This window comes from Salvelinus sp. IW2-2015, linkage group LG8 (assembly GCF_002910315.2).
Source record: "Salvelinus sp. IW2-2015 linkage group LG8, ASM291031v2, whole genome shotgun sequence".
Classification (NCBI taxonomy): Eukaryota; Metazoa; Chordata; class Actinopteri; order Salmoniformes; family Salmonidae; genus Salvelinus; species Salvelinus sp. IW2-2015.
The window spans coordinates 51,097,046-51,120,142 of NC_036848.1; the positions used below are offsets into that span (position 1 = coordinate 51,097,046).

Consider the following 23,097-nt stretch of genomic DNA (forward strand, 5'->3'; position numbering starts at 1 on the left):
ATTAATTTCAAACAACGGCATTAGCATGAGAAGAACTTACCAGTCCAAAACAATGTCCTCTCCGTTCAAAAAATATGCTTCCATTTGAGTCATGGTCGCTAACTGAGTCGTTTTCCAAAAGCATATGTTTCACTTTCACAATCAATTTCCTCTATAATTTTGTCTACATTCGTATATCTAGTCTTAGATTTAGCTTTCCCTGACTTATTCGCCATGATTTTCGATATATAAACATCTGAAGATGCTTGTTACCGAAACAGTGCTGTGCGTAATGAGTTTGACTCCTTCCAGTATGAATCTTCAATGGSGAATGACGGTCTTTACGCCGGAGTTTACTACATGGGTTGGTCTTCCAAAACACAAACATTACATATTGCCGTTTACCTCTGCTCATTGGCTATCTACCCAGCTAGATTTCAAGACGATCAGTGGTCATTGGGTTAAAATACAGTCAATCAACGAAACAGCGGTCATATAATTGGTGCACAATGAGGTCATTACTTGTTGTCTTCCAATCGTTTTTTTTTCAGTCAATACGTCCCGCGAAATGACCCATCAAGTTTGGTTGTGTTACAAACAAACAGTTGATTGCAAGGAAACCAAACATAACTGGATAAAGTCAGGTTTAGTCTGTGTATTTACGTCGAATGTTTCGTCAAATTGAATGACACGAAATTCAACGAGATAAGCGTTCACAAAATGTTTCGTGTTAGGCTATAAAAATGGATTTAACCGAACAAAAGACCATTCATTGTGTTACAATGAGCCTTGGGATTGCAAACAGAGCAAGATCTTCAAAGGTAAACAATTTATTTCATTGCAATCTGTGATTTTGTTACGCCTGTGCTGGTTGAAAAAGTATTTTTGTATGGGGCTCTGTGCTCAGATAATCGCATCCTATTCTTTCGCAGTAAATCCTTTTTTAAATCTGACAACGCAGTTGGATTAGCAAGATTCTAGGCTTTTGAAGCATGTGAGACACTTGTATTTTCAGGAATGTTTAATATGACTATTTGTGGCGATCACCGTATGTTGTCGAATTCAAACCCGTATCCGGGATCCGTAGATCAGAGAAGTTAAAGTTTTCTTTACTGACCATAATTTTCATGTGTCTGACCGCTTGCATGATGACGAGTTTCTCACACGACTGGCCTATCTGGGTGATGTTTTCTCTCGCCTGAATGATCTGAATCTAGGATTACAGGGACTCTCCGCAACTATATTCAACGTGTGGGACAAAATTGAGAAGTTGGAGCTGTTCTCTGTCTGCATTAACAAGGACAACACACAGGTCTTTCCGTCATTGTATGATGTTTGTGTGCAAATTAACTCAAGTTTACGGACAATGTCAAATGTAATATAGCGAAGCACCTGAGTGAGTTGGGTGCGCAATTACGCAGGTACTTTCCAGAAATGGATGACACAAACAAATGAATTCGTTATCCCTTTCATGACCTGCCTCCAGTCCACTTACTGATATCTGAACAAGAGAGCCTCATCGAAATTGCAACAAGCGGTTCTGTGAAAATATTATTTAATCAGAATCCACTGCCAGATTTCTGGATAGGGCTGCGCTCAGAGTTTCTTGCCTTGGCAAATCGCACTGTTAAGACACTGATGCCCTTTGCAACCACGTACCTATGTGAGAGTGGATTCTCGGCCCTCCTGAAAACTAAATACAGGCACAGACTGTGCGGAAAGTTATTTAAGACTGAGACTCTCCAATACTGTCACGATGTTCGTAATAATGATGGTCGAACCAAGGCGCAGCGTATGTTGAGTTCCACATAATTTTAATGAATAAAGTGAAACTTAAGCTAAGACAAAACAAATAAAGAATAAACGAACCGTGACGACAATGCAGTGCTAACAAGCAACTAAACATAAACAATATCCCATAACCCACAGGTGGAAAAAATGCCACTTAAGTATGATCCCCAATTAGAGACAACGATAACCAGCTGCCTCTAATTGGGAATCATACAAATCACCAACATAGAAAATCAAACATGGAACCCCACATAGATAATATAAACTAGAACAACCCCCCCAGTCACGCCCTGACCTACTCTACCATAGAAAATTAAAGCTTTCTATGGTCAGGACGTGACAAATACAACCCAACACTGCAGAGTTATGTGCATTCTTTCAAGCACACCCTTCTCATTAACCTGAGGTGAGTTATTCACAATTTTTGATGAACAAATAAGGTTTTATATGTAAGATGGCTAAATAAATAAAGAGCAAAATTATTGATTATTATTATTTGTGCCCTGGTTCTATAAGACCTCTTTGTCACTTCCCACGAGCCGGGTTCTGACAAAAACTCACACTCATTCTTATGTTTAATAAATGTATTGTATATGACCTACGATTAACCTAGGTCGCTTCCTAACGCTTGCAATGATGGCAAATAACAACATTTGAGAGTGCACTGACCCTGGTGCTAGAGGGCGTACGCAGCTGGAGGTTGAATGTTTGATGTGGTACGGGACTATAAAAAGTTTGGGAACCAGTGTCCTATGGGGACAGCCGAAGAACCCTTTTGGAACCATTTTTTCTAAGAGTGTGCCATTCATTTGATTCATCTTTCCTTTTATTTGATTGGGGAGTCTTTATTTGGCCTGCCATATCAATGATCTAATAAGAGGTTTAATGTAATATGAGAGAGAAAGTTAGGCCTTTGTTTTAATATTGTGGCCTGCACCAGTCTTAAAGGACAAATCCACTCAAAAACTATACAGTATGTTGGTATTTTGTTTCATTAGTCCACTGGTTAATATTGTTCGAAAATGTTTTGCATTTCAGCAGTCAAGTTTTCAAGACATTGGATTTTCATGAAGAAAAGTGTTACTTGCCACATCATCATGATGACGCGTTTTACATCATCATGATGACGCGTTTTACATCATCATGATGATGTGGCAAGTGACACTTTGCTTCTTGAAAGTACAATACCAACATATAGTTTTTAAATGGATTCTTCATTTAATCCAATTCATCACATGTACAGTGTTAGCTAGGTTCAGTCTAGGCATGTAGATGAATCTGTTTTGCTTTTCCCATGGCAGTAGAACTCTTGTTGTGTATGAATCCGGTCCCGTAGGTAGATGATTTCTCACATGCCTCACTGCCTAATTACCGTATTGTACATCCACTTCTCTGTCATCACCTTTCAGCCATTCTGTGTTGAAATGGTTACTGTTTCTACAACATACAGATACAGGAGTGATGGTATGATGGTAATGATAATAGAACGACAGGCTGTTTCATGTTTTAGCCCTGTCAGTTTCCATGAAGATGAAATATACTGTGTAATTACCTGATGCAGGGAATAATCCATTAAAGGCCGCTGTTTATCCTCAGCCACTTATTGCCACTACTGATGACAGATCTAGAGCGGAGGTGCCAATGGGAGATGGTTGTTGCTAGCTTGCCAGAGTCTGTCCTGCCTACATGTCTTCCACCCTTCTCATGGTGCAGTGTACATGTACCGAGTCGTTTTTGTTTACTCAGCAGGAATCTAAATTACTCTGGTTCATTTACTGTGGAATTAGGGAACACCTAGTCATAGAGGCAGAGCAACAAGTGTCTGCATGCACTGTCTGTCTTCACAAATGATACATTTCCCACTTTCCTATATGAGCAAGCATTAAATATTTCAAGGCAATTTGTTATTATGCATGATAATCCATGCCTGTTTATTGTGTAATGTGCTTAGGGAGCAAGTTATAATCCTGTTTTCGTCACATATTCAATTGATTTAGCCTGCTTGATTTGGTCGAAGGCAAAAGTGTTTTAAACCCCCTAAGCTAACAAAGTGCACCGTATAATTGGTGCCTTTCCATGTGTTGCCATGTGCATAATAGCAAAGTTAAGCAGCATATTGGGATTGAGAACAATGCGGCGGAGGCAGCAGCAGCAGAGACGAGGAAACAGCCCTTGCCTTAGCCTAATAGTCTTAAGATAATTGAGTAGAGAGGAAAGCCCAACTTAATTAGGTCCTATAATCAATAACCTAACAGTTAATGTGCCTGGCTTTATAAATCATCCATATATATCTACAGAAATAAGACAGATCCTGCTTCTGTTGTCTGTTTGAGTGTTTGTTTAATTAATAGCCTGCTGATTCCATGAGCAACAAGCCTCATGCAACGGCAACATGTCAGGTAAAACAAATTCACAGATTTGGCTGTTTTTAACCGTCGCTGTGCTGTAATAAAGGCTTTATATGTTATTATTTTTTTCAATTAGAACAGACTCTCTGGTACACTTATTTATTTAGTGTTGATGACACTGTTCCAAATGTTCAGAAAAAATTATAATATTGTAATCTAACAGCAACTGTTTGGCACACCATAATACTCACGCAATGGTTGCTCCGATAAACCACCTTTTTCTTAATCTCCAGTATTTTCTACAACTAAGTCAAATGTCTTCCACAGATCTGACTTTCCCTTTCCCTCCTGAGCAACCAGTAAACATTTGTACGTTTCAAGTTTCTTTATAAGGTCCTCCACATCCATTTTGCTGTCACGTGTTGCCATGTTCAGAGTTTGTTAATACCAATTTATTGATGTGATTACGATAAGCTATAGGTCAGGCTCTATTGGTCACATGCATGCGATGCTTACATGTTTCAGGTAAAGAGAGCAAGGGTTCAGGGAATAGGGAATGTTTTGGTAACAGAACTTTTCAGTCAGAAACTAAGTAAGAAACTAAACGGCTGTAATGATGTTACAGCTTCAGCACGGACGACGCAATAAATACTTGCTGTGCTGTGGTGCCTTTTTGCTGCATTAGGGCGGAGAGCGAGACAACGTACGTCAGTCACACTGGCACTCGCTGTCATTTTTTTTAACACAGTATGCATTTCACATGACTGGGAATCAGTGGCGGTCGAGAATTTTGAGTAATCAAGGTGACAGACAGTGGCACATTCAATACCGCCTTGCACACTCTTGCCTGGATCTAGCTAATATGCGGTAGAATCATTAGTCCAACAGTTACAAATGTGAATTTCTATTGGACAGATTCAAGTATATTTATCCCCGTTTCGTTCCTTTTGTTTCTGTTTAAGAAACGTTTTTCTACAGGATTGGCGGAATGAATACACCCCTGATAACACGCAAACACAGTTCACTTTCACAGCAGCCAGATAAAAACAGCATGATCACTTTGCTCGTTGTATATTTCATTCCTTATCGCAACTATCTACGTGCTCTCCTCCTCTCACCTTTTCCCTTCGCTTGTGGACTTCATGGCAGAACACATCAGCGGTCTGTGACCAGGTGAAAAAACCTTTCCAAGCCAAACCTTCATATCATAACCACTAACTGCTACAAACAGCCAGCCTACATCATTGTCACCATATTAGCTAACATCATAGTCAACATAGCTACTAGAACTAATGCGTTTGTAAACCCGCTAAATCATACAGTACAGTGTACAGTCAGAAAGCAGTTTAGCAGTTACACCGGTGGGCCCCAGTGGCAATAAATGAATAAAACCAAAAGCTTACCTTGACTTGGAAGAGTTCCAGTGTTGGATAGCCATTGCCAGCTAGCTAACATAGCATCCCTCTCTGTTTGAGCCTGGTGTTTGAGTAGGCTAAACTAGCTAGCTGCATTCACTAGCTAAGTGATAGTAAATAAAAATACATCCAATGGTTTCCTTACCTGAACTTCAGCTGTAGCTGTAATTTTCTCCTCCCTCTCTCTCTCTCTCTCTCTCTCTCTCTCTCTCTCTCTTCTCCTTAATTTCGTAATACATTAATTTGTTCAACACTGTTCAACTATTGTCTTTCTCTCTCTTAGTCAACTGCTCACCACACTTTATGCATTGCAGTGCTAGATAGCTGTAGCTTATGCTTTCAGTGCTTTCTGATCTTTTGATTGGGTGGACAACATCAGTTCATGCTGCAAGAGCTCTGATAGGCTGGAGGATGTCCTCCAGAAGTTGTCATAATTACTGTGTAAGTCTATGGAAGGAGGTGAGAACCGTGAGCCTCCTAGGTTTTGTATTGAAGTCAATGTACCCAGAGGAGGACAGAAACTAACTGTCCTCCGACTACACCATGGTGCTACCCGACAGTGTGCTGTTGAGGCTAATGTAGACCTTCATTGCAAAACAGTGCGTTTTAATCAATTATTTGGTGACGTGATTATATTTAGTATAGTTTTATCTAAAAAGGATAACTTTTTAATGTTTCACTATTTTTATTTTTATTAAATTCCCCTTAGAAGCTTCCACTGCTGGGAATACAGATACGCATATTTTGGTCACAGTTAGCTTAAAAAAAGGTAGGAGTGTTGATCTCAAAACAAGTCAGAATCTGGTGTGACCACCATTTGCTTCATGCAGCTTCTTCGCATAGAGTTGATCAGGCTGTTGATTGTGACCTGTGGCGCAGTGGTCTAAGGCACTACATCTTAGTGCTAGAGGCATCAGTACAGATCCTGGTTAGATTCCAGGCTGTATCACAACCGGCTGTGATTGGCGGCGCACAATTGGCCCAGCGTCGTCCGGGTTAGGGTTTGGCCGGGGTAGGCTGTCATTGTAAATAAGAATTTGTTCTTAACTGACTTGCCTAGTTAAATAAAAGTACAAATAAATAAATAATAATAATTCCAAAAAATGGAGAAAAAAAATGTTGTTCCACTCCTCTTCAGTGGCTGTGTGAAGTTGCTGGATATTGGCAGGAATTGGAACATGCTGTCGTTTAAAATAACAACATTGTGTTCCAAAGTTAAATACAATGATATACAAACAATACAACTGTGCCTCAGTGGAGCTTTTTGGCTTCTTGTCTTTGTCCGGTCTCCTTTTCGTGTAACTATATAACCAACTCAGCACGGTGCTACCATTGCCATTACAAGCCTTTTGTGAAGAAAGACAGACAAGCCCATGTTAGTCAGGTTTTCTGAAACAGGTTATGGATATCTCAAAAGGTCAGCACGTGTTAAAATAAGCACATGGAGAGGTGTGGCTTTTCTTTGATTTTGACAGAGTGGAAGTATATCAGAGGCTCAGATTGAATGGGAAGAGGGAGGGGCAGCTGCTCTGTATGCAGGAAGGATAGTAGTATAATGGTTTTACCCTAACTTTAATCCAGAGCACATTCAAAGGTTGAACGTCTGTACTTTGTCTGTCAAAGATTACTTTGCCATTGTGTTAGCAGTTGATGTTACTCTTCAATAACACAGACTCCTAAGCAAATCAGGGGGAGAAAAATATGTTTATTCAAAGAGGACAAATCATTGATGTGATGCTGAGAAATAGATGTTAATTCTTCCTGTCCTCAGTGATTCTCTCCCCAGAACAAAGTGACGGGATGTAATTTATAACCCCCAACCCTAGCCTGTGGTTGACCAATTAGAATTCCTTGCAGTAAAATTGGGCCAAATAACAAGTATCCTGTTTCATGCTCAATGTATAGACAATTTGGACCAATGAAAACTTGACACATGTAGCTATGAGTCCAGGACTGAAATTCCTACACAGATTCTAAACAGGTGTTGATTTGAAAAACTATTTCCATTGATCGTTAATTTCCTATTGACCTTTAGTCCTCTGCGTTGTGTATTATCTTAAAATATTGTTACAATTGTATGGGTGACTACTCACTCAGCCTGTATTTGTTAAGCATGTAAATATACTAATTATATGGTGATAAATCCCAGTCTTTAAAAGTAGAATCAGGAAATAAGGTTGTTTAAGGTAGCCGAATTGTAGTTTCAGTCAGGCAATATACTGTAAATGCTTTGAGATTCAAATCAGACCTGGGTCAAATACATTACGTCAAATACTTTTCACACTCACATACCCTGCTGCTACTCTGTTTATTATCTATCCTGATTGCCTAGTCACTTTTACCCCAACCCACATGTACATATTGTATTACCTCAATGACCTCAACACCTCGTACCCCTGCACATTGACTCGGTACTGGTACTCCTTGTATATAGCCTCGTTATTGATATTTAATTGTGTTACAATGTTTCTTATTTTTTAACTCTGCATTGTTGGGAAAGGGCTCGTAAGTAAGCATTTCACTGTAAAGTCTACACCTGTTAATATGTGATTTGATTTGATGGCGCTTGAAACGCCAGGATAGTGGGTTCGATTCCCGGGACCACCCGTACTTAAAAAATGCCCGCGTGACTGTGAGTTCCTTTGGTTAAAAGCGTCTGCCAAATGGCATATATCATATTATTATATTAACTTTCCTTTCCTCTGGCCTTTAGGTCCGAAAGCATGTTAATGACCTGTATGAAGACCTACGAGATGGACATAACCTGATCTCACTGCTGGAGGTCCTGACTGGCCAGTCATTGGTGAGTACTGTGTTGTCATGGTAATGTAGCCTGTGTACATGATGAGTCAGAGGGCATGTGAAATGGAACCCTATTCCAAAGGGAACTACTTTTGACCAGAGCCCATGCAAAAATGCAAGATGGCGCCGACAGACATAAAAAATAAATAATAATCTAAACAAGCATTTCGCTACACCTGCAAAAACATCTGCTAAATATGTGTATGTGACCAACAAAATGTGATTTGATTTGATTTATAGGGAATAGGGTGCCATTTTTCATTGTGCTAGACAGTTTTATTTTGGGAAATGTATCTGCGTTCTTGAAAGAAAAGTTAGAACAGAGATGTACATTATAGGCTATGGTTTGCCTTGCTACTAAACCCCAAGATAACACAATTCATTCCATTGTGTGATTCTGATTAACGTAAAGGGTGTTTTCATATATGAATCTGTACCCTGGAGCAGTATCACGGTGCATTTATGAGAATTCCAAAAAAGTACAATTTTCTTCACGCAAAACATTTTTATGAATGTTTTCCCTTTACCAGACAGATTATATAACTTTATTGTTTAGAAATCGGGTCCTGGATCCTGAACCTCTTGGGCAAGGACAGGAATTGATTTGTTTTTTACATACACCTAAAGTCCACATATACAGTATATCCTACAGTTAGTGTCGAACAGATATGTGAAAATGCCCCAAGACCATATATGCTTCAAGGCTAGGGAGAAACCAACTGCAATCCCACTGGTCAAAAACTAGTTGAATCAATGTTGTTTCCACGTCATTTCAACCCAAACATTCAATGTGCTGATGTTGAATCAACGTGGAAAACTGATTGGATTTGCAAAAGTCATCAACGTCAGGGAATGTAGGTTTTTTTCCACCTAACTTTTAGCCTAAATCCAATGACAGGGTGACATTGAATTCACGTTAGTCGATATCTCAACCAAATGTAAATCAAAACTAGACATTGAACTGACGTCTGTGCCCAGTGGGATGCTTGTTTACAACGTTTGTTATGTCATTGTGTTCCAAACAAAACACTGCCTGATAGAAATTATGGATGGGAGAGGTAGACAAGGAATCGTGATCACTTCAGTTTGGATCACTCAAAATGTCATCACAATAGAGCTTGCCTTTCCAACCCTGTTCCTGGAGAACTACACTTTCAGTTGTAACTAACCTGACTCAGCTTATCAACCGGCTAATTGTTAGAATCAGGAGCGCTAGATTAGGGTTGGAACTCTCCAGGAACAGGGATGTAGAAGCCTGCATTAGAGAATATGAAAATTAATCACAATCATTTCTGATGTCACCGTTGTTTGGTGATGTGCAGCAGCATCTCTGTAACTCATGTGAGGAGAAATGAGGTTCCCTCTAAAATAGGTGAAGCTGATTTTTCTCCTCGAAGTAGTAGTACTCTCTTTTGTTTACATCCTGTTTCCTCTCTACCCTCTTCCTCCTCTCCTCTGTTTCTTCTGTATTGGATTGTTTCCTATTCACTTTATGTCCTCCTTTTTATTTGTCCAACATGTGTCCATGTCTATTTGTCTCTCCCTTGTGTGTTTCTTTCTTGCGCTCACGTTAACTCGGTCTGGTAAGCCAAGGGAGCGTGATTTCCTCAAGACGTTGCGGTTGGTGAGTTCGGCAGAAGCATGTGCGGTTGAGCAGCATGGACATGAGCAGGATGATGATAAGGGGGTAGGTGTGGTTCACCATCCTCCCCCTTGTAACACAACTAATGCAGCGCGTGCCGTGGACATTAATGAGAGTGGAACAACAATCCCACCACGGGCTTTTTACTTTAGTGGACCGTAGTTGGCTAGGTCAAGTTTTCTTTCTCGTAGAGTCTATGATAGAAGTTTGTGCGCAACACTGTGCTCGATGCTGCTGTGTAGACTAGGGAGTAGGCCCACTGTATTGCTTTAGAAATGCTAGCTGACAAGCTGAGATGGATTACATGATGGCAATGCACTCGCCTTATGAGCTAAAGACCCAGGCTCATGTTCAATTTTTCTCAACAACAACAAACTGTGGTATTATACATGCCATAGGAAAGTAAAGGAGAAACACCATGCACTTCAGTCTTGGATAGGATTGCAAGTGCTGGTACAACTCAGTCACATTTGAAACACATAACATTATTATGTGTTTCATAAGAGCTGGGTCTTTAAGTCCAACCTCAATAGCTTTGTGCATCATTGAGTCATACAGTCAAACTGAACGTCAACCTTTATGAACCATTGGACATTTTTCATCAGATAGTGGCTTTCTATTGTATTTAGTGTATACCAAAACCAAGCCACTTGACTGAACGTGCTGAGTTAAATGAGAGTGAGCCGTTGAGGAAAAGGCTTTTGTGGTGAAAGGGATTCCTCCGCCTCTTTTCTTGGCCAGCCAGGAGAGTAATGACTGAATCCAGAGGGCTGTGCTGCAGCTCAATCCTGGGTTGTCAGGGGACTGCCTGGCTTGTGACACAGTTTCCATCTCATTACCTTGAGCTGTAACCTCCTATTGTCCACGGGTGTCTTTCGCAGGAGTTTGGCTCTCTGCTCACAAAATGACACATTTTCAGGTGTTTTACCTCACAGCTAAATTCATCCTAGATGCTTTTTGGATTTGGGAAAGGTCCTCATTGGAATGAGTTTATCACTCAGACACACTGATTTATAGCTTCATGTTTAGCCTTTTGTCATTAGTTATTACTGTAGTTGTGAATGGTGAAATATGTCAGATGATGTGTTCTGTCTGTTCAGTTTGGGAGGACATAATAGATCAATGTATTTTCTATCTAGTAAATACAGTGTGTAGTAATAGCAGTGATTTGTAGCAGGCCAATTCCACAGTAACAGTGACACTGAGACTCAGATTTGTCACTTTAAAATGTGTGTCAAACAAAAAACAATGAAGAACTTGAAGAAAAGTGCAAATGCAAAATTTGGTGAGATAACGACTACACTGTTCTTCAATAAAATGTGTTTTTGTAAAATGTTCAGTGGAATTTTTTAAAAGTAATCCTTGTGCATAGAGTTGTATGGTTTGTTTAACTTTGCAATCGTTGGTTTTAGTTTGACATACATTTTAAAGTGAAACATATGAGTTTCAGTGTAACTATGTTACTGTGGAATTGGCCAATGACCGCCCTGGATCCGGATTTGTTGGTTCCCTCCCTTTTGGTTTTTCTCTCTTTCCCTCAGCAGATGAGTGGGTAAGACCCTGGCAGCAGCATGTCCTGTGTCCTCATACTACTAATGGTGTGGTGAGTCCCTGGTCCTTGGAAAGGGAGAGACCACATGGCAACGTCACTAACATGACCCGCTCTTCCCATTCCTCCTCTCTGCCCACAGCCTCGGGAGAAAGGGAGGATGCGGTTCCATAGACTCCAGAATGTACAGATAGCACTGGACTTCTTAAAGAGGCGGCAGGTAAGGACCAATCACATGTGCCGGAATGCTAGAACTTAAAATATGTAAGCTATTTTTCTGTTAACCAATTCATCATGTAAAGCTATTTTTAAAAAGCATACTGTATGTCCAGGGAGATAAAGATTGACTTCGAAATTGGACGTCTATCAATGTCCTGAGGATGTCGGGAAATGCTTTATCAACCGGCCACTAGGGGCAACAGTGAGCACTATTACAGTCAAGGAGACTAGTGCCTTGTGGATGGGGATGGGCGTAATCCCATGATGATGTTCAAACCCAGTGGGGGAGGGGACACTGTTTTATCCCTATCCCAAACCTTAACCCTTACCTTAACCATTCAGAATGAGTGACTAAACTAAATGTTTAACCCTATCCCAAACCTTAACACTTACCTTATCCATTCAGAATGAGTGACTAAACTTTATGTGTAAACCCTATCCAAAACCTTAACCCTTATCTTAACCATTCAGAATGAGTGACTAAACTTTATGGTTAAACCCTATCCCAAACCTTAACCCTTACCTTAACCATTCAGAATGAGTGACTAAACTAAATGTTTAACCCTATCCCAAACCTTAACCCTTACCTTATCCATTCAGAATGAGTGACTTAACTTAATGTTTTAACCAAACCCCAAACCTTTACCCTTACCTTAACCCTTACCTTAACCATTCAGAATGAGTGAGTAAACTTAAGAAATGGAACGATACAGAGCATTAGGAGCAACCCAGGGTGTCAAAAACACTTTGAAATTTGACGTTTGGATCAACTTCAAAATTTGACACTTGAAGAAACGTGGATAAACATCTAATTCTGCAGTGAGACTGTGAGAACTTGTTGGAACTGTATGTCCACATCAAAACGGTAACACTGCTCATACATGACAGGGATAGCCAATTTCATTACCTCATAATGGATTCAATATCTCCCTCATCATGACTCACAATAGAGGGCATGCGGAAACCATCTCCCAACGGTGATTACGTCTCTGTTTCCCCCTCCCCCACACCCACCACAGTCAGGAAGTGATAGGGATGGAGAACAGTGTGCAGTGGTCAGCTACGGCCTGCCAGACATCACGTCAGTGAGAGCAACCCAAGACCTGAGACAAAGGATTCATAGATCGTTCAGTTATGCCATTGTTTTAATGACACACCAGGCCCCAGTCACACCTCATACATATTCATAAAAAAATGTACAATGACAATGTCACATGCCTTTGTTCTGTCCTGCTGTGGATGTACAGCTAGAATGTATCATAATAAGGGTAGAGGGGCCATAAAAATTGCAATGAACTGTGGGAAGGGATAAGATAAGATTTTACAAATGGCTATGCCCATGTACATTTCCTTTGTTTCCAGTTTGACTATTGCTGAACAACTGAATAAGAATAATTCAGTGCATAATCAAATAAAGTTGTGTTTATTTCTGCTTATGACAGGGATTGTCATGCATATCAAGTGTTTTAGTGTTTTAGTGTTTTAAACATCATGGCTTGTTCAATCAAATTAGGTGGAGAGCCAGCACAGTAGCAGTTTCATACAATCATCTACAATACAAACACTTTGCGTAGGGAATGATGAATGTAGACTATGTTTCAATGTAGGGAACAATATTAAACTGCATTAGTTTATTAGAATGACAACATGACATCACATTCATTGTGTACTAGTACATAAACCACCACACTATAGAGCCCCATTGTGGTGCATAGGTGTGGTCTCAAGGCCACAGAATAATAACTAGGATTTATTGGCACCGCTTCAGTTGCTATTTGTATTTATTAAGGATCCATGCCAAGGCAGCAGCTATTCTTCCTGGGGCCCAGCAACATTAAGGCAGTTACATACAATTTATATTATTACATGACATTACATTTCATAACACTTTACCAATACATTTAGTGTGTTCCCTCAGGCCACTATCCCATATTCACAATACAACATCTATGTGTAAGTGTGTGTAGAGTGCGTCTCTTATCATCTGTATGTGTGTCTGTACCTGTGTGTGTGTCTCTTCACAGTCCCCGCTGTTCCATAAGGTGAATTTTATCTGATTCTACTGCTTGCATCAATTACCTGATGTGGAATAGAGTTCCATGTAGTCATGGCTCTATGTAGTACTGTGCGCCTCCCATAGTCTGTTCTGGACTTGGGGATTGTGAAGAGACCTCTAGTGGCATGTCTTGTGGGGTATGTATGGGTGTCTGAGCTGTGTGCCAGTAGTTTAAACAGACAGCTTGTGCATTCAGCATGTCAACACTTCTTACAAATACAAGTATCGATGAAGTCAATCTGTCCTCTACTTTGAGCCATGAGACATTGACATGCATGTCATTAATGTTAGCTCTCTGTGTACATTTAAGGGCCAGCCTTGCTGCCCTGTTCTTGGCCCATTGTAATTTTCATAAGTCCCTCTTTGTGGCACCTGACCACACCACTGAACAGTAGTCCAAGTGCAGCTAAACTAGGGCTTGTAGGACCTGCCTTGTTGATAGTGCTGTTGAGAAGGTAGAGCAGCGTTTTATTATGGACAGACTTCTCCTGATCTTAGCTACTACTGTATCAATATGTTTTGACCATGACAGTTTACACTCCAGTGTTACTAGTCACCTCAACTTGATCAATTTTCACATTATTTATTACAAGGTTTATTTGAGGTTTAGGGTTTAGTGAATGATTTGTCCCAAATATAATGCTTTTCGTTTTTGAAATATTTAGGGCTAACTTATTCCTCGCCACCCATTCTAAAACTAACCGCAGCTTTTATTAAGTGTTGCAGAGATTTCACTGTAGTAGCTGACGTGTATAGTGTTGAGTCATCAGAGGGTGGTAGCACTCGTCACAGGCCTGGGCAACTCCAGTCCTCGGGGGCCTGATTGGTGTCCCATTTTCCCCCCATCCTTAGCAAACACAGCTGATTTAAACTAATTGCATTTTTAACTGAAGATCATGATTAATTGATTATTGGAGTCTGGTGTGTTTGCTGGGGCTGGGCCAAAAGTGTGACACCAATCAGGCCCCTGAGGACTGGAGTTGCCCAGGCCTGATCTAGTGGAGTTGCCCAGGCCTGATCTAGTGGAGTTGCCCAGGCCTGCGACGAGCAGATGGACAGAATCTGTTTTGGGGGTTTCCAAGAGGAAAGACATTACCCTCAGAATATTTATGCATCTTTTTTTTAATGAGGATTATAAATGATCTGTTACAGTGAGTACGACACTAATACTGATGAACAAATTCAAATTCTCACTCATGTGTATGTGTACACTGTGTATTACCAGTTGAAGGCGTACAGTATTGTTAGGTTTTGGAAATAGAGACATCTTCAGCTGTTTATCAGAGATGTTAATTTAAGCGTGCTAAGATTTAAGGTGCTTTGCAAAACGATATAAAAAAATTCTTATACTGTAGAAGTTGATGTAGACTTGGAATGCGTCACTTGTGTGTATCATGCTTATTACACAGCTGTTTATAACTGTTGTCCTCAGGTCAAGCTGGTTAACATCAGGAATGATGACATCACAGACGGGAATCCCAAATTGACGCTGGGATTGATATGGACCATAATTCTGCACTTTCAGGTCAGATTCATGCTGTGTATTTCATTATCTGGCTGTGTGAATCACTGTGCTAGTATCCTTTCTCCATTTCTGTAATTTTTTTACTCAGCAAATTAAAATCAGTGGATGTGAATATTCCAGTGTTTTATTATTGTTAATTTGGCTGATGATTAGGATGACATGTCATGCATAGAGCTATGGTTATTGTTTCGACCAAAGTAAGATAGTTGTCGTTTAAGGGGTTCTGGATTGAGGTAGTATGTCTCTCTTAAATCGACAGTAACTTCTAGTATATTGAGGCCAGTGTGATTGAAAAGCTAGCGTGTTGCTTAAACTCGCTACAGCACTGAATTGGGATTAGCTTGCATAACACTGTGTGACATTTAGTGCAGGTTGAACAATCTAAACTGTCAGGTTCTCTTTTAATAGCTGTTGTTTCCCTCTTTGGCCACAAGATGTCAAAACAGTCTTAACAAAGTGTCCTGCCAGTGGTTATTGTAATGTAGGCCTATATCTATGTCTGTTTGTCTGCTGGCTCATACATGCCCCAGTTATTATGGCTGTGAAATGTGGCAGAATAAGAATGATCACTTACTCTGCACGTATTTTATTGATGACTGGTGATTGAAATGTGTCGATATTCATGGTAGTAACGGGTCATTTCCTGAGAGAGTTGGTCTCTTTCAAGTTCTGCACTTACAAGTGGAAAAGCTCCCCACGTGAAGTCACCTGCTGACAATGACAGGTGGATTTGAAAATGGTGCTGCAATGGTGTGATTAGTAACCTTGCTGGACCCTTGAAGTCTTGCACTAGCTCCCCAAGCTTAATGGTTATCTGAGCTGAAATGGTGAAATGGTCGTTAGGTCTGTGTACTGTTTATGCTTCCGTGGAGGGAGAGGTTAGAGGAAGTGTCACTTCCTTCAGCCTGGCTATCGCTTAAAGTTAATCTGTTTTCAGTGTCCCTAATTCCAGTGTTTTCACAGGCCCCACACCCTGAGAGCATTTGTGCCCATGTCTGTCTAGTACCACACAGACTGTCTTGCTGCAGCTGTACATTCACATGGAAACAATGGATGCACACTAGGGGGTAGATGGTACCATCAGTAGCAGCACTAGGTGGATCTAGTGTTGCATTTCTGAGGCCTAGTGAAGGACACACTGCTAATTCTCTCTCCTCTCCTCTTCTCTCCTCTCGGCTCTCTCTCTCGTCTCTGGCTCTCTCTCTTCTCTCTCTCTCTCTCTCTCTCTCCTCTCTCTCTCTCTCTCTCTCTCTCTCTTCTCTCTCTCTACTCTTTCTCTCTCTCTTTCCTCCTTCTCGCTCTCTCTTTCTCTCTCTCTCTCTTCTCTTCTCTCTCTCTCTCTCTCTCTGCTTCTCTCTCTCTCTCTCTCTCTCCTCTCTCTCATCTCTCTCTCTCTCTCTCGCGTCTCGTCTTCTCTCTCCTCTGTCTCTGTGTTCTGTCTCTGTCTCTCCTCTTCTCTTCTCTCTCTCTCTGTCTTCTCTCTCCTCTTCTCTCTCTCTCTCTCTCTCTCTCTCTCCTCTCTCTCTCTCTCTCTGTCTCTCTCTCTGTCTCTCTCAGGCCCCTGGTATGGATTATTAATATATCTGGCACAGTCAGCCTGCAGGCTGTTCTCCACTGGGTTACAGTATGGGAAAGGAATGTTAGCAGCAGCTAGCCTTATGACTCCCTAACTTAGAACCACACCATGGTAGAAAGACAAGAAGCAGCATGCACTTGTATGCACTTACTGTACAGTAAGCTGTTTAGCTGCATTAGTTCATACACTCCACTACATATTTATTTGGACAGTGAAGCTAAAACTTTTAATTTGGCTCGTAACTCCAGCACATAACTCAAATGTCACCTTATATTTGAGGATATTTTCATACGTATATGTTTTACAGTTTACAAATAATGCACAAATAATTGTTTTTGTTGTGTTACGGATTATTTTGCGCCCAATAGAAATTAATGGTAAATCATGTATTGTGTCATTTTGGAGTCACTTGTATTGTAAATAAGAATAGAATATGTTTCTGAGATGCACAAAGATCATGCCTCCAAAATATGCTAACCTCTCAGCATTACCAATAACAGGGGAGGCTAGCAATTTTTTGGGGGGTATGATATTTATACCTCTGTAACTTTCTCACTCATCATGAGTTACAAAACCAATTAAGTAGCCTGCTAATATTGTTTGACTCGCTAAGTCTAGGGGTCTTAGGCCTAGTTAACTGGTCTGTTACCTGATTTGATGTGTGCATAAATGTGAGAAGTAAGCCTATGCAACCTGATGTTGAATGTACATTTTCCCAGGAGACAGCCACTTTACCTTAGGGACAGCTCCTTCTTGACCTCTTGGTCGCCCAGTCAAAGGCGAATATTATTTGTTCAGATGGTGACGAAACATAAACATGTACGAAAAGGAAAAATACCTAAGCCATGCCCAAACTGAAGACTCATAACCAAACGAAAGGCCTCGTAGTCACCAAAGAAAACCAGTAACTTCACGGCCTTTCCAGCTGGGACTCTCACTGACTTTCACCTTGATTGGCTGCACCTGATGTGCTTATCAACCAGGCTCAGCACTTGGACAAGGTTGCTGCCGCCCCCTGGAGGATGGAGTGTGGAAGTCGTAGTGAGCTGTAGTGTGATGTCTAAACTACCTTCCCTATTCTCTAACATTATCCACTCTTCATTCATGATTATCCGTAATCATGGTAGCATCCACATTAATGTAGAAGTGTTGAGAAAAATATTATATTCTTATTTACAATAAAAGTGACTCCAAAATGACACAATGCACTATTTACCATTCATTTCTATTGGGCACAACGTAATCCGAAACACAACCAAAACAAACTCAAAGAAAAGGTGACATTATTTACTGTCGCCTCATATATAACGTTTTATTTCATATCCAAAATGCTGGAGTATAGAGCCAAAGTTTTAGCTTCACTGGCCAATTAAATACACAGGGGAGTGTATTTTTCCATAAGTGTACAATACCAATTCAACAGACAGAGAGCAGTGTTGTAGTGTCTAGCTGCATGCCTCAACATCTCTCCTGTCTCTCCTCTGTTGCCTAGACACCCCAGCCTCCATGAGGTCTGGTAAAAACAAAAAGAGACTGAATATTTTGAAAGTGAATCGTTTGAAGTTCTTGTTGCAGAAGGACAAATATGGCAATAATGAAATAATTTTCTAATGCTTGGAATCATAAAACATGCTGACGGGTAGCTAGGGGATGTGTGTCTACACCTGCCCCTGTCACTCTTACGCGTGCCGCTGGGCATTTGTACTAGCTAGTGATTGTGGACCTGTAGATTCTTGATTTTTCAGGGTTGCATGGCAGTTGGAAAACATGTTGATCAGTTCTGTATGGGGTTAAAACCTAGCTGTCAGAAAAGCAGTGTGACATAGTGATGGACCCAACCCTGTTTTGATGCTACCGGACTCTCTCATAAAGGTATTGGATGGAACAAGTTGCCATTACCTATAGTAGGATGATCCAGCCATTCGGTCATTATCGTCCAATGGCATTGTGTTAATTCTCTGATATATTTCCTTTTAAGAATGTCAGATGTCATTCGTACATCACTTGCTATGGTATTATAAGAAGATAAGCAATAGACTGTAGCTATTGAAGTTATACAAAAGCATTCCAGACTGTTTTGTTGAGAATTGCTTTACAAAGGCAGCCCCCAGGTGTGTTTACATAATGTATACATTGAAGTCCCTGCTGTGTTCCCTACAATGGGAAGCATATTGCATATCCACCCTTGGGACAAGGCATTGAAAGCCTGGTGCATTGTCTTCCACTCAGTCAGTCTCATGTGGAAATCAATAGCTGCAGTGAGACCGGAATACACTGCAGAGACGATGCAGTGAGTATTCAGGTCTCACTTCATTGTCTCGGCAGTGTATGCAGGTCTCAATGCATCGTCTCGGCAGTGTATTCAGGTCTCACTTCCTTGTCTCGGCAGTATATTCAGGTCTCACTGCATCTTCACGGCATTGTATTCAGGTCTCACTGCATTTTCTCGGCAGTGTATTCAAGTCTCACTTCATCGTCTTGGCAGTGTATTCAGGTCTCACTGCATCGTCACGACAGTGTATTCAGGTCTCACTTCCTTGTCTCGGCAGTGTATTCAGGTCTCACTGCATCGTCTCAGCAGTGAAGATGCAGTGAGACCTGAATACACTGCCGAGACGATGCAGTGAGACCTGAATACACTGCCGAGACGATGCAGTAAGACCTGAATACACTGCCGAGACGATGCAGTAAGACCTGAATATACTGCCGTGACGATGCATCATCATATTGTTGCTCTTTGGTCTCTACAGTGTCGTCTGACTGACAGTCAAGATCTCCAAGGGTTACGAAAACAAATCTCACTGACAGAAACCAATCTATGGAGGCTTTGGACTTGTTTCACCAGGGGACATAATACATGTGATAGGATGGAGTCTGCCATAATGTAATGAACACATCTCTCTCTCTTCCGTCCTTCCATCCTTCCACCCTTCTCTACCCTTTGTCATCTGAAGATCCAACAAGAGATTAAAGACAGCCATTTGCTGGAAGCACTAACATCCTGTTAGATGGGTGAATAAAAAGGATGAAAGGATAAAGCTGGATGGACATTGCAAAAACAAACATCTGAGATGAGTCAGTGAAATATATGTCTGTATTTAAGACTTTATTCAATGCTGGAAGACTGTAATATATTTCCACATTGGTTTGCACGGAATGAGAAATTACAGTATGCCAAAACTCAGATATTATTTAAACACCACAGAGAATTAATATATATTATATATATATATTATAATATATATAATATATACTGAACAAAAATATAAACGCAACGAGCAACAATTTCAAAATTTTACTGAGTTACAGTTCATATAAGGAAATCAGTCAATTGAAATAAATAAATTAGGCCCTAATCTATGGATTTCACATGACTGGGAATACAGATATGCATCTGTTGGTCCACAGATACCTTAAACAAAATGGGCCTCACTATGGGCATCAGGATCTGGTCACGGTATTTCTGTGCATTCAAATTGCCATCGTTAAAATGCAATTGTGTTCGTTGTCCGTAGCTTATGCCTGCCCATACCATAACCCCACGCCACCATGGGGCACTCTGTTCACAACGTTGACATCAGCAAACCACTCGCCACACGACGCCATACACGTGGTCTGCCAAATTCTCAAAAAGACATTGGAGGTGGCTTATTGTAGAGAAATTAACATTCAATTCTCTGAAAACAGCTCTGGTGGACATTCTTTCAGTCTGCATACCAATTGCACGCTCCCTTTAATCTGTAACATTGTGTTGTGTGAAAAAACGTCACATTTTATAGTGGTCTTTTATTGTCCCCAGCACAAGGTGAACCTGTGTAATGATCATGCTGTTTAATCAGCTTCTTGATATGCCACACCTGTCAGGTGGATGGATTATCTTGGCGAAGGATAAATGCTCACTAACAGAGATGTAAACAAATTTGTGCACGACATTTGAAGGAAATAAGCTTTTTGTGGCTATGGAACATTTCTGGGATCTTTTATTTCAGCTCAGGAAACATGGGACCAACACTTGTTGCGTTGTTGCGTTCATATTTTGTTCAGTTTATATATACATTAACATAGAAAGCAGATTTTCCATGAAAGTAAAGATAGGCTGCTCTTGTGTTATGGTTTATGAAGTAGTTTTGCTTTTGTGCAGTATACTGTGTATTTTGAATGTACTGTAGCCAGCCAGGTATACAGTATTTAAACTGCAGGACCTAGTTGTGGAACCTTCATGGGAGATGTCACTGCCGTCAGAATAGTGTCAGAGCCTGGTGGGACACTTCTTTTTAGTTGTACTATGCAAAGAAATTATGTCTACTATTTCAATAATCACTCTTCCTGAGGTCTTGCCAATTTAACTATCTGTCCCAAATTGTGTTGAATATATTAAACAAAAATCACAAGCTTTATATGCTTTTCATGGACAGTACATTCTACACAATTCACATATACAATTACATATAATCTAATCATTATGTGTGTTCCATAGGTCGTATAGTGTACACAAGTCACTTCCTGTGCTAAGTGTATTCTGTATTTGCCCTCAGTTGAACTGGGATGGCAATGGTCTGGCTGGATAATAGTGTTTGTTTAAACCATTGGACTCAAGCCCCACTTCTGGCTTTGTGATTGTATACAGTCTGATTAATAGACAAAGTGGTAGGGCTTTGTTAGTTGCCAGTTTTGTTGACCCATGCTGTCCTGTTATTTTAAAAGCCCCTATTTAAAAGCCCCTAGATTCTCTCTGCTTGGTACTGCCTATCAGGGAAGGCCAACTTGCTGAGCAAAGTTTTCCCATATGGTGTAATCAGTGGCCATTAGCCGGCAGAGCAGACCCCTGACAGCCAGCTGATCTTGTCCTGCTGCTCTCCCTCGCTGCCCTCGTCAGACAGGCAGCCCTGTTATAAACAGCCGCATTTGACGAAATTCAGTTTAGTTTCCATTAGTTTTCAAAATCGAATTTACTAGTTTTTATTTAAAGTTATATAAAAACATTTCTATTTGTTTTTTATATGATTTAGTTTCAGTTTTAGTGTTAGGGACAGAAAGTAGACTATGCGTGGGAGGCAAGGAGCCATGTCACTTCTTGCAACTGTGGGGCAGTAATGCATAAGGCAGTAGTTTTCAAAGTCGGGGTCACGACCATAGTGGGAAATTGCAGTGAAAGCACACCCAGAGGGGGCTGTGTTTACACTTCAGATGAGGAGGACACCCTGAAACAGGAAGCAGGGCTGTTTGTTTGTCTGTCAGCTGTGAGGTAGAATCATTTAGGACGTGGCAGTGCCTCTGCCTCTCCGGTGGTGCGTTTATGTGTTTGTGTTGGATTAGCCGGGCAAAGGAAATGTTTCAGAGACTTAGAGGATTCCTAAGAGCAGAGCAGTTGAGAGGAGAGCAGTGACAGAGAGAGGAGTGACGGAAGAGAGGAGTGACGGAAGGAAGTGCCTGGGACATCTCAGCTGTGTTCTTCTGGGAGTCTGCGACAGGCAGACAGGCAGGCATAAGGACAGACCCATCTCTGTGTGAAGGGGAGGGGTGTTTGAGTCTGTTGCCAGGCTGCCTGCCATCACCTCCTCTCCGCCCCCTTGGAGGAGAACTATGGCTGCCTCTCAGTGGAATAACAGAGCTCTAGATCAAGTTATGTTCACTAGCGGAATCCCGGCGTGAAAACTACAGTTAGAAGGAACTAAACACAGTTTATAGAAAGGGAATGCATGTCTGACAGTCATGGGCAACGTGTGTGGCTGTGTGAGGGGCCCCAAGGAGGAATGTTATGTGGACCACACCAAAGCTCCGCTCAGCCCCGAGTCCAAAGAGCTCCGCGGCCGGCGCTACTTTCAGAGGAAGAAGAAGAGGAAATTGGGGGAGTTTCAGCGGCAGGAATCCCTCCAGAGCAGAGGGGGAGAGAGCGTCCAGAGTAAGGAGGATATCCCCAGGAGGGTAGAGCTCCAGCATGAAGCAGACATGGGCATCAGGGAGAGCCAGGTTGGGATGGAGGGAGCACCGGAAGGGGAGACACCCAGACCCAGGCTGGGAAGTATCAGCAAAAGGCTGTATGTTGGGGAGGTCCCCAAAGTTCCTCTTGGGAATAAGTTAGCATCGCAATCGGGAAAAATTTCAGCACACCAGACAGACCAAGAGGCAATTCTCCATGGCATCACCAAGACCTCCAGGAGTATCGCTCCTAAGGACGGCCTGCTGGAAAAGAAG

General features: G+C 41.2%; 1 protein-coding gene across 1 annotated transcript in view; it reads left to right on the forward strand.

Moving 5' to 3' along the window:
- dst (dystonin) overlaps nucleotides 1-23,097 on the forward strand; it is a 183,203-nt gene that overhangs the window by 51,378 nt on the left and 108,728 nt on the right. The window contains exons 4-6 of the mRNA XM_023993813.2: nucleotides 8,247-8,336; nucleotides 11,669-11,746; nucleotides 15,234-15,326. Of these exons, the coding sequence (XP_023849581.1) occupies nucleotides 8,247-8,336; nucleotides 11,669-11,746; nucleotides 15,234-15,326 (261 nt within the window). The remainder of the gene's footprint in view (nucleotides 1-8,246; nucleotides 8,337-11,668; nucleotides 11,747-15,233; nucleotides 15,327-23,097) is intronic.